Genomic DNA, 13,035 nt, shown 5'->3' on the forward strand with positions numbered 1-13,035 from the left:
CTTATTATTGAACCCAGAACTCCAGATTTATCAGTTATAAATAATGACTTATGAACCAAAAATTGGGATGTAATGACTGATTTGGAAATAAAAAATTGTAAGGCAAAAGGGGCATCCAGAGTCAAATTCAAGTTAGAAGACTGACTGATCACAAGCCTGTTTCAGCCATTCTTACTAGTACATATAGAGCCAGATTAAATTTAGAGAGCAAAAATTATCTCGTGAAAAGTCATGGAAGAGATATAATTCGAGGAAAAAAAAAAATTCTCCAAATTCAGTTTCAGTTTTCCCATATACTTTAATAGATTTTTCACATGATAAACAGTGAGATAAGTTTTTTCTAAATTGAATTGCATCTCAAATTGAATCTCTTCTCTGACTTTGGGAGGCTATTGGTCGAATATTGAGGGTTAATTAACCCTCGATATTCGACCATCAAAGTAAAATCCTTCAACTTCGAATATCGAAGTCGAAGGATTTATCGAATTTCCATCATAGTTCGATCGAAGGATTTTAATCCATCGATCAAACGATTTTCCTTCGATCAAAAGAAGCTAGGAAAGCCTATGGGGACCTTCCCCATAGGCTAACATTGGTGCTTAGTAGGTTTTAGGTGGCGAAGTAGGTGGTCAAAGTTTTTTTAAAGAGACAGTACTTCGACTATGGAATGGTTGAATAGTCGAACGATTTTTAGATAGAATCATTCGATTCGAAGTCTAAGTCGTAGTCGAAGGTCGAAGTAGCCAATTTGATGGTCGAAGTAGCCAAAAAATACTTTGAAATTTGAAGTATTTTTTATTCTAATCCTTCGCTCGAGCTAAGTAAATGTGCCCCTTCATGTGATAAATCTTTTTCTCACTCTATTGAATCTGGCCCATAATTTGAGTTAAAAATTGTGCAAGGAAACCTCACTCCCAACTTTTGAAAACAAAAATACTGGGGCAATTTGAGCCATACTTCAATTATACTTTCAGTCCCTGATCCACTCAATGTTTCTCCCCATTTTTTTTTACACTCCACCACTTTTGGGGTCCACTATTTGAGGCTGCCCCACTGAAATACTATAACTAGTATTCCAGGGTCTCAAATAAAAGTGCAAAACAGTAAACAAACAGAACTGTCAAAATATTTTGATTATTTTCTTCAGAAGGCTTTAAATATCAATTCAATTTATTCAGTAAAGAGCGTGGTCATTATACAGAGAGGATGGCAATGGAAAGCAAAGTGAGGGTGTTGTGCAATATTATAACAGGTGTGGGATCTGTTAACAAGAAACCCGTTCTCCAGAAAGCTCCAAATAACAGACTCCATAGACTCCATTTTATCAAAAGAATCCAAATTTTAAAAAATTATTTCCTTTTTCTCTATAATAATAGAACAGTACCTTGTACTAGATCCAAATTAAGATATCCATTCTTACTGTAGGCAAATCAGCCAATTGGCTTAATCCGTTTCTCAAAAGAGCAAAACAGATTTTTTTTTATTTTTAATTTTAAAATCTGACATGGGACTAGACATATTGTCAGTTTCCCAGCTGCCCCAAGTCTTGTGCTCTGATAAACTTCAGTCACTCTTTACTGCTGTACTGCAAGTTGGAATGATATCACCCCTTCCCCCACCCCCAGCAGTCTAACAACAGAACAAAGGGAAAGTTAGCTCCCTAACACAAGATAACAACTCCCTGGCAGATCTAAGAACAGCAATCAATATAAAAATCCAGGTCCCACTGCTTTATATTCAGTTACATTGAGAAGGAGAAACTACAACCTGGCAGATAGCAATTCCATCCAAAAGTGCTGGCTCTTTCTGAAAGCACATGACCAGGCAAAATGACCTGAGATGGCTGCCTATACATCAATATTACAACTTGAAAAAAATACACTTGCTGGTTCAGGAATTAAATTTTATATTGTCAAGTGAATTATTTGCAGTGTAAAGAGTATAATTTAGAAATAAAAAATACATCATAAAAATCATAACAATCCCTTTAATGTATAATGATCCAAATTATGAAAAGATCCGTTATTCAGAAAGCCCCAGGTCCCGAGCATTCTGGATAACAGGTCCCATACCTGTAAGACGCGCCGGGAAATTGTTGAAATCCGCTACCTCCCGGAGCATCTCTCCTAGATTGGTGGTGCGCAGGCGTGAACTTCCAGGTTCCCGGTCCCGATTGATGCTGGCGTTTGACGGTGAGTGTAATGACATCACCAAGGGGTGCCTGATTTGAATTTTGGCACCAAATCTTCCTTAAAAGGCTACTCCTCCATTTTGGAAATGCCCAAGCTGACTTCAGTTTATCTGTTTCTGCTCAAGAGTTTATCTTGTCTATTGATTTCCTGGTTTTGACTTCTGCCTGATCTTTGACTATGATTATTGCTGCCTACCTAGAACTCTTCCCCTGACTCTGACTACACCTTCTCTTTATCCCTGCCGGTACCTTGATTACGCTCTTGCTTCTTTGTTGGCTTCTGGGGCCCCAAAAGGGCGTTGGTGAACACCGGAACCCATAGGGTTTGCTTGTGCATCCAAAGGTACCATTCACTACACAAGATTCCTAATAACGAGATCGTTACAGTCTCCTTCCATTCTCAGAGAGGCCAAAGATCTTACCGGAATCCCAAACCCAACATTATGGCTAACCTGCATTACTTGTTATTTTGATATGAAGCCAATTTTATTTGGTGTAGGAAAATAAACCTGCAAAGAAAACTTGGCTTTTATGTGTAGAGACTGTCAGTGCAATAGTAGTAGTCAATAAATATAAAATTGATCTGTATTCGTTATAGTCTCATGCATATAAGAAAATACTATAGGATTCAATCTTGTTGGTATATCATCTTGTTTGAATAAAAGTTGTCCCAGTTGTATCATTGCATAGACCAGCAAACTTTGTAAAAATGGTACTCATATATATATTACTTGTAAAATATACGTATTTTCTTGCATAACTTTCAATTGTTATTCTGTTTAATATTTCAGCATGCTGAAGTTTCTGCTTATCACTGCTCTGATTCATTTAACCTGTGAACAAGACACTGAGGATACAATAACATACACTGTAAGTAGATTACAGAGTTTTCCTGTTCATTTACATGCAACTGCTGAAAAAAGTATTTTACTTACTACTTTACTTACTTAAAAAAAGTTATTTTATATTTAATCTTAAACTGAAAATTCATTTCCAGTTTAAGCAAGTCATATTGTTACTTTTCTGCCAAATAACGCTCTTGCTTTACAGAAGGGATTCTGAATATATGCAAGGAGCTAGGCCCATGATCAACAAAATAAAATGAGACAAAATAGCATTCATCTTCTAATCTTATCATCAGTTGATGGTGACAATTTAAAATCAGAAATTTAAAATGTAAGAGATAGTGGGAAGCCAGATACAGGGGAGAAGATGGGACATTTTATAGAGTTTATCCTTCATACTTGGAAGGAAGGAGGGTGGGTCTATATTTCTTGCAGAACATAATCCCTAAATGTCACATTTATATCAATATTCAAATGTTACATTTATAATGGTTATTTGATATTATATTATATTATATAAGATGCATTAATATGCATGATTTGATAGATATATTCGATTATATTAGATGCATTAATATAATGGTGTATTTAGGCTTATGTGGGGCAATATTATATTAGAGAATATTTTTTAAAATGATCACATTAACTTTGTAGCCTCAAATTTACTACAATGAATAAATTAAAGTGATACTGACATCGAAAATACTACTCATCAAAATAAGAATATACATGAAAAATCATCTATAGGTTACACAGGGGCCATTTTTTCCTGACAGGTCTGTGTCTTTAAGTATATCCTCTGAAGACCCTTAAAGGAAAAGTTACATCAAAAAATTAAAGTATTTTAAAGTAATAAAAATATAATGCAGTGATGCCCTGCACTGGTAAAACTGCTGTGTTTGCTTCAGAAACACTACTATTGTCTATATAAATAAGCTGCTGTATAGTAATGGGGGCAGCCATTTAAAGGAGAAAAGGCTCAGGTTACACAGCAGATAAGCTCTGTAGAACATAATGTTATCTGTTATCCACTATTTAACCTGTGCCATATAGCCTTTTTTCAATTTCCATCATTGCTACACAGCTGATTGTTTATATGAACTATAGTAGTGTTTCTGAAGCAAACAGGTCAGTTTTACCAATGCAGGGCAACACTATATGATATTTTCATTACTTTAAAACACTTTAATTTTTTGGTGTTACTGTTCCTTTAACCCAACAGTCTGGCAACCTGACTATAGATTCTTGCTGTCAAGAAAAGTTTACTTAGCCAGAAATGAAGAGCGAAGATGCCATTGAAATAAAGTTCAGTTGCATTGCTCTGGTAATGCAACTTATCGTTAGAATTTTTTTACACCACGGTTTAAAAGCTTATAGTAATTACATCTCAATGAGAGGTTAAAAAAAAAGGTTTAACAGGTGTCAGAATTGCTTTAACCCCAGCTAAAATGTATAAGGATAGAAGGATGAGATGAGACACCTAGGGGCAGATTTATCAATGGTCGAGTGATAGAGTTTTTTTACCTCAAATTAACTCAAATAACCTTGAATGACCTCGAAACTTGAATGGTATCTTATTTAAGAAAAAACTTGAACATCTAAAATTTGAAAGAATATTACCGATCTGAAAACAACTCGATTCAACTTTTTTCCCTGAAAAAAACTCAAATTTTAAAAAGGCTATTAACATCTTCAAATGGGTCAACAGACCTCTGCCATTGACTTCTACTTGAGCTCGGCAGGTTTTAGGTTGCGACCTATAGAAGTCGAGTTACTTCCAGGGTCGAGGTATGATAAATCTCGAATTTGAATTAGAGTTTGGATTTTTCCCAACTCGAATTTGTGAGTTTTGACCAAAACTTAAACTAGAAAATTGTAATTTACCATTTGAACCTTTAATAAATCTATGCCCTATTGTTGAAATAGTCCTTTACTTGGGGTTTTTAACATTTATATGGTTCTCAGTATCGCATATGCAAGTTAGGATTCAGATTCACTTCAGTATTCAGCTAAATCCTTCATGAAAGACACAAAAATTTGATTTTTTAAAAGTTAAATGTAAAAATTCAGCCTCTAAAAGCTGTCAAGTTAATGTAGAAGTAAATGGAAGTTGTCCTAGGCAAAACATAAGAGGCTTTTTTTTTTCATTCAAATTTGAACGTTGGTAGACCCAATGAAAATATGAGTAAAATAAGAATTCACATTTGTGATGTTTTTATTTAATCAAGTTTTTTTTATTTTTCATTAATAAGCATGCATTTGAGTATGGCAAGTTTTTTTTTTCAAATAAAAAACCCTCCAAACTCTAAAATTCACTAGTTTGAATATTTTGTCCTCCAAGGGGAAGATTTATCAAGGGTCAAATTTCAAGTTCATGGGAGTAATTTAAAACTTCCATGAACTCGAATATTCGACCAATTGCAATTTATTAAAAAATCCGAATTTTTGAAACTCAGGTGTATGGGATTGACCCGCAAACTTGAATCGAATTCAAATATAATTTGATTCAAATTTTTTCTCCCAAAAAAAAAACCTAGAATATCAGGAAGTCAGCAAACAACTCCAAATTGATCCTAGGACGCTCCCCCATAGGCTAAAACAGCAATTAGGCAGGTTTAAGGTGGCGAATAGTCAAATTTGAGTTCTTAAAGGGCCAGTGTATGATACATTTCGAAAATCCAATTTCAATTTTTTAAAAAACTCGAATTGAATTTTCACTTTGACCCTTGATAAATTTGCCCCAGGGTAAAAAAAAACAGTTTTGTAAAATCAATGTTTAAGAGCTAGAGAAATGGCAATGAAGGGTACCAAAATGAGAAATGAAGGATTTCACCTATGAGGTCAATTAGTTTCATTTGAGTGTATTTATATTAAAGGGATCCTGTCATCGGAAAACATGTTGTTTTCAAAACTATTCAGTTAATAGCTACTCCAGCAGAATCTGACACGGGGCTAGACATTTTGTAAATTTCCCAGCTGCCCCTGGTCATGTGACTTGTGCCTGCACTTTAGGAGAGAAATGCTTTCTGGCAGGCTGCTGTTTTTCCTTCTCAATGTAACTGAAGGAATCTCAGTGGGACATGGGTTTTTACTATTGAGTGTTGTTCTTAGATCTACCAGGCAGCTGTTATCTTGTGTTAGGGAGCTGTTATCTGGTTACCTTCCCATTGTTCTTTTGTTTGGCTGCTGGGGGGGGAAAGAGAGGGGGTGATATCACTCCAACTTGCAGTACAGCAGTAAAGAGTGATTAAAGTTTATCAGAGCACAAGTCATATGACTTGGGGCAGCTTGGAAATTGACAATATGTCCAGCCCCATGTCAGATTTCAAAATTGAATATAAAAAAATTCTTGTTTGCTCTTTTGAGAAATGGATTTCAGTGCAGAATTCTGCTGGAGCAGCACTATTAACTGATTCGTTTTGGGAAAAAAATGTTTTCCCATGACAGTATCCCTTTAAGAATAAGTGAGTAATGGAAGACAATTACTGGCCTCCACGCTGCTCCCAATACACTGTTTCCAAGAAGGTCAGGCCCATAGTTAGGGAACTATATTCTACAGATACACATAAGGTAATTCCTTATTTTTGAAAGAAGGTTTTATCCTTTTTTTTTAAGGGATTTTTGTTTTGAGTGAGAATTGTAGAATTCCTGGTTGCTTACAGCAATAGCAGGACACCGTACAGTAGTAAGCATCAAGAAAGGGATGGATAAATGCACAGCTTTCAAAGTTCATAACTCTTCAAACCCAGTTTTATTAAAAGCGAAGGAACGATTAAGGAAGGAGGGGATATCAGAGAGTACTTCAGATCTCTTTTTAACTATTTGCCCCCCTTAACTTAAAAACAATATGGTTAATAAATAGTTAGACCCGATCCATGCAAACCAAGTAGTCGTGAATCTCCATGAAACTATTAAATAAGCAGAATTAAACAGAGTGGTTGTCTCTTCCATGCCTTGTGAGAAGATAAAAGCTGTAAAAATGACCGTGCTAGAATAATGCATTATCTGTAGATTCTGTTTCTGTGCAGCAGGTTTGTATAAATCATGATAGAAAATACACATGGAAATGCAGTAATAAAATGGTTGATTTACTGAACATCTCCCTAAGGTACAATAAGCTCATACCCTAGCAGTGTCCAACATCTGTATGCCAGATATACGCGGTATTTCTTTTTAGAAACAAAGCACTTTACTATAATGCTCTTTGTGCAAATATTTACTGTTTTACATTTTCTTATATAATTCTCAGCAAATAAATTGATATAAAAAATATCGAAATAAAATATTTATTTATCAGTACATTGTATTGTATATTCCCAACGAAAAAGTATTTCTACCTTGTTGCATTTCTGATGAATAGCTCATGAAATTAACATTATTTCTTTCCAGCAATGTACTGATGGCTACGAGTGGGACCCAATAAGACAACAATGCAAAGGTAATGTATATTGTCTGTTTGGGGTGTAGGCTTTTCATTTCTATACATTATTTTATAATTGTGTTTCTGATTTGTTAAAGTGGACCTGTCACCCAGACACAAAAATCTGTATAATAAAAGTCCTTTTGTAAAGCTGTTGTAAACTCAATTAAAAATATCAGCTGTCAAATATTGTCTTCCCCTCCTCTATGCCTTAGGCATAGAGGCGGGGCAGACAATTACTTTCACTTTCCATTCAGCACTTCCTAGATGTCACTGCTCTCCACACATTCCCCCGTTCTCTTCACCATTCAATTGTATAACCAGGGCATGGGGATGGACATCAGGTCCCCCATTTTGATGCACAAACAAGGTTCTGAGATGATGCAAGGCTTGAATTAATAACAGTGTCCACAAAATGGCTCCTGTCTGCTTGCTATAATTATGAATTCCTAGACTGAAGGAAACAAGATTCAAATAATTTATATAGTGTAATTTAAGTTAATTTTGCTTGACTAATGGGATAAAATAGGATTTTGAATAATTTTTTTGGGTGACGGGTCCCCTTTAAATGAACTTTTTTTTAGTGCGGTAAAGTCTAAAATTAATCAGTATTATTTCTTCTCCCAGATGTTGATGAATGTGAAATTGTACATGATGCATGTAAGGGTGGAATGAAATGTGTTAACCACTATGGAGGGTATCTTTGCTTACCAAGAACTGCCCAAATACTGGTTAATAATGGACAAGATGATAACCCTAGCACACCACAGGAGCCTACTGGCTCCCAGCAAACGAATGGACAAAATGCAGCAGTGGAAGTCCATAACCCCCCTGATGTTCAACACACAGTTCCAAATTCCCCACAGCGAATACAGTGTGCACCTGGCTATGAACCCAATGCACAAAATATGTGCCAAGGTAAGTAATTCTATTCGTATCTAGATCTAGACTATTCATACAGCATGGTAATGCAATAGTGAATACAGTATACCCATATTTGCATTGCATTGCAATCACATTTGCAGTGCAGGTTTGGGATCTGTTATCCAGAAAGCTCTAAATTACAGAAAAGCCATGTCCCATAGACTTCTTTTTATCCAATTAATCCAGATTTTGAAAAATGATTTCCTTTTTCTCTGTAATAATAAAACAGTACCTTGTACTTGATCCAAACTAAGGGGCATATTTAATAATACACCGGGTAAAAAAACTACGTAAAAGTCATCGTAAAATTTTTATGCGTATTTTCTTAGATCGATTTCCGCCAAAAGCAGTGTATAATGACGGCGGCACATCTGGCATTTGCATGGTGTAAAATTACATACACCTTTCTAAATGAATCCTTATTTGAAGCATAACCAGCCTATTTGGTTTATTTTCATGTTTATATGGTTTTACAGTAGACTTAGGGGCAGATTTTTTTAAACTCCCATCAACTCGAAATTCAAACGAACCGAAATTCATTAAAAAAAATTGAATTTTTTAACTTCGAGTGTATAGGCTGCATTCGATCGTTCGAATTGAATTACGATCGTATTCAAAACTTGTAAAGAGACAGGACATGATAGGTTTCGATATTTGAATTTTCTAATTTTTTTCAAATTCAAATAGAATTTTGACTATTCCCTAGTTGAAGTACAATAAAATGAGCTCGAAATTAGAATTTAAAAATCCAATTTTTCCAATTCGACCCTTGATAAATCTGCCCCTTAATGTATGAAGTTTCACATTACGGAAAACCCCAGGTCCCAAGCATTCTTGATAAAAAGGTCCCATACCTGTATGCAGTATGTTTATGTGAAGAGTGGAATCATGTTGTTTACACATCTCCAAGTTCCACTGGATGATTTTTGGATCTGAGTCTTTTTCAAATGCACTTGTTTCTATATTATATTATTGTACAGGAAAGGGAACTAACAGCATGATAACGTTAGTCAATGATGCCTCTGCTTACTGTGCAAATTTGCAAGTACTGATCCAAATCAACAAAGTTTCAACAGTTCAGTTCTCTTTATGAGACCACAAACCATTTTCACAATACACCAATTCAACACTTTGCTCCACCTCGACATGCACAGCCTCATGTGCCGTGCATATTGAACTGAGTTTCCATGTGTAGCAGGTGACATCACTTTCCATATGATCCTAATTACACCCTGAAAAACTGTTTATTTACAAGGAAAACTGTGAGTATAGTGGACTGGTTTGTTTTGCCACTAGTAAACTAGTTTCAGCTACTCACATTAATATACAAATCCTGCTTTTATCATACAAATTGCAATCTATACCAGACTGTAATTCTCCATGCTAGCATCATCTACAATATCTTAGAATAAAGACTTATATATTCTAGTACAGGTATGGGACCTGTTATCCAGAATCCTAAGGACCTTTCTGTAATTTGGATCTTCATACCTTAAATCTACTAGAAAATAATTTAAACATTGAAGAAACCAAATAGACTGGTTTTGCTTCCAATAAGGATTCATTATATCATAGGTTGGATCAAGTACAAAGTACTGTTTTATTATTACAGAGAAAAGGGGAAATTGGGATTATTTTGATAAAATGGAGTCTATGGGAGAAGACCTTTCCATAGAGCTTTCCAGATAACCTATCCTATACCTGTAGAATATATTTTGCATACAATGAAACACTGCTATCAGTCTTACAGTCTCAGTGTGTGAATAACATACAGAAACAAATAGGAGAGCAAAAGTTCACAAAAGTTTGGACATTGGCCCTTAAGTGCCAAGATATGGCCAGATAGTAAAGGGCAATATGCTACTTTTATGTTATAGAGTGTTTCCGGCTGATTAAATTAAAGATAAACTGTTGCTGGAAGTGATGTTTCATAGCAGCCTACAGGCAGCTACTTACAAGGACTTGTTGAAAATTGGTATTTTAAATGTGTTAGATATTAGCCAAAGAAGTATGTCTTAGGGGTCAATTACTGTGATTGTGATTTTTTTTTCCATGAATCTTGAAAAATTCATGTTTTACCTATATTTCTTAAAAACTCTACAAATTTGAAATAGGGAGACACATTTATCAAGGGTTTAATTTCAAATTCAAGTGAGTTTTTTAAAACTCCCATAAATTCGAAGTTTGACCAATCGAAATGTATTAATAAAATCAAATTTTCTCAGCTCGGACGAATTGAATCAGCCCAAAAACTCAAATCTAATTCGATTCAAATTAGTATAACTCGATTCGAATGTCAGGAAGGCTGCCGAAATCACCAAATTGATCCCTGGACCTCTCCAATTGATTTATACAGTAATTCGGTTTTAGATGGCAAATAGTCAAATTTGAGTTCTTAAAGGGTCAGAGTATATTAAATTTAGAAATAAGAATTCAAATTAAAACTCTAATTGAAACTCTAATTGAGTTTGGATAATTTACAATTCAGATTTGAGAGTTTTGACCAAAAATAAAATTAAAAAATTCCAATTTTCACTTCAACCCTTAATAAATCTGCCCCTTAGTGTAAAAACCATGCAAAACTTCGGCAAGTAAAAGTTTGCCCAGGTCCAATAGAAGTCAATGGGAGCTGCGCTGATCTTAATGGATCACTTTTAATCAATTTGGACTTTAGACATTTTCAGATTTTTTTCGCTAGGCATTGTCCAAAAAACATCTAATTTTTAGAGGTTTTTAGATTTAGATCTTTAATACATTTAATAACAATCATGGTTTTAAATTTTGTAAGTTTAGTTTTGGTTTCAAAAACCTATAAAACCTCTATAATTCGACCTTTAATAATCAAGCCTCCACAAAATGGCAAATCTCTCATAATAATCAGCCATAAAAATGTAAATACAGTATTTTTCAGATGAGAAGAGACTTGCCCTTTAAGTTGCACATTGTATTGCCGATCACTTAGGAAGAACTAGAGTAGGTTTATGAAAAGCAGCTCAGCCCCTTATTTCAAGCCCAGCATTTCATTATTTTATTTGATAAAGGTGTTACACATTTCACACTTAGGGTTTATTATATTACGCAGCTAATCAAAACACGATGTGCTCTCCGCGTAATTACCTACAGATGTATGACATTTTTTTTCCACTCCAGCGGCATTAAATTATTTCTTACAATAAACATGATATTGTGGGACCTACTTTAAAAATAATAATTGACTCAGGAGGGCTGTAACTCTGCACTCTTACTGACATCATGTTGAACACTAATGTAAAGAGCCTTCTGTTTTGGTGCTGTTGTCCACTCCCTTCTGAGCACTGCAGCATTTAAGCCTGACCATGTAAACACTACATATTTTCTTTGGCAAAAAATAAATGGAAATCTACATAGGGATCATATTAAAACCACTTCAGGCCTTCTTTTTATTTAGGAAATATATTTTCTAAAACACTGAAGTGATTTTTGTAGAAGCTTTTAAAGAGTGCTCTCTCTCTTCAGGTCAAACAGTACTCTGCTTTAAAAAAGTTTGTTTTACCTTAAATAGACAGTATGGGGTATTGTTTTGTGTGAATGAAACTCTTCTTCTACTTGAATATACACCCATAATAAAGAAATACTACTGTTTGTCTTGGTTGAGAAATTCTCTATATAATAAGAAAAATGCTTTCATTTCAACACCATAAAAGGTGCTGTTGCTACTAGTGTAAAGGATAACTAAACCTTTAAAATAAGTGAATGTAAAATTGATGAGGGGATTATTCTAAGCACTTTTGTATTATACATTCACTATTTATTTATTTTTATTTCAAGAAAAAGGAAAACATGTTTTTTTGGGAAACTGACAATATGTCTAGCCACATGTCAGATTTTAAAATTGAATATAAAAAAATCTGTTTGGTCTTTTGAAAAATGGACTTCAGTGCAGAATTCTGCTGGAGCAGCACTATTAACCGATGTATTTTGAAAAAAACATGTTTTCCCATGAAAGTATCCCTTTAAGGAATACATGTACTGTTAAAATGAATTAATTTGATGACAACAGCACCACCTGCTGGCAAATTTCTGATCAGTCTGACCACCAAGTAGTCAAGGAAGTTGTCAGGAGAAAGAAAAAGGGCTTCTCTGATGGTACTCTGCTTTGGAAAACAAGTATAAACTTCCGCACATCTTTCCAAAGCAGAAGAACATCAGAGCCGCCTCTTTCTTTCTCCTGACAACTTCCTGGACTACTTGGTGGTCATACTGGTCAGAAACTGGCCAGCCGGTGGCACTGCTGTCACCAAATTCATTCATGTTAACAGTACATGTATTCCTTAATACTTTGGAATAAAACCAAAATAAATAATGAATGCACATTGCAAAATGTCTTAGAATAGCACCCTCATCAATTCTACATGCACTTATTTTAAAGGTTTACTTATGCTTTAATAGCTGCCCCTCCCCCCGGGGCAAATGCCCCTAACTCTTTACGTACCCCTCCGTGCAGATTCTGTCCAGCGGAGTTCACGGCAGCCATCTTCTTCTCTTCAGTAATCTTCGGATGGAGACAGTTGGAGCAATTTTCTGTACATGCGCCGAAACTTACGTAAATCGATGAAGTTCTGGTCTCATTCTGAAGATTACCGAAAAAGATGGCTCTTGGGGTAGCAGCTAGGCTG

General features: G+C 35.0%; 1 protein-coding gene across 1 annotated transcript in view; it reads left to right on the top strand.

Annotated features, from left to right (window-relative positions):
* The window catches only part of efemp1.S (EGF containing fibulin extracellular matrix protein 1 S homeolog), a 46,122-nt gene that overhangs the window by 9,274 nt on the left and 23,813 nt on the right, over positions 1-13,035 (top strand). Inside the window, exons 2-4 of the mRNA XM_018265093.2 lie at positions 2,983-3,061; positions 7,426-7,474; positions 8,084-8,374. Of these exons, the coding sequence (XP_018120582.1) occupies positions 2,984-3,061; positions 7,426-7,474; positions 8,084-8,374 (418 nt within the window). The 5' untranslated portion in view covers position 2,983. The remainder of the gene's footprint in view (positions 1-2,982; positions 3,062-7,425; positions 7,475-8,083; positions 8,375-13,035) is intronic.

This window comes from Xenopus laevis, chromosome 5S (genome assembly GCF_017654675.1).
Source record: "Xenopus laevis strain J_2021 chromosome 5S, Xenopus_laevis_v10.1, whole genome shotgun sequence".
In the NCBI taxonomy this organism is placed as follows: domain Eukaryota; kingdom Metazoa; phylum Chordata; class Amphibia; order Anura; family Pipidae; genus Xenopus; species Xenopus laevis.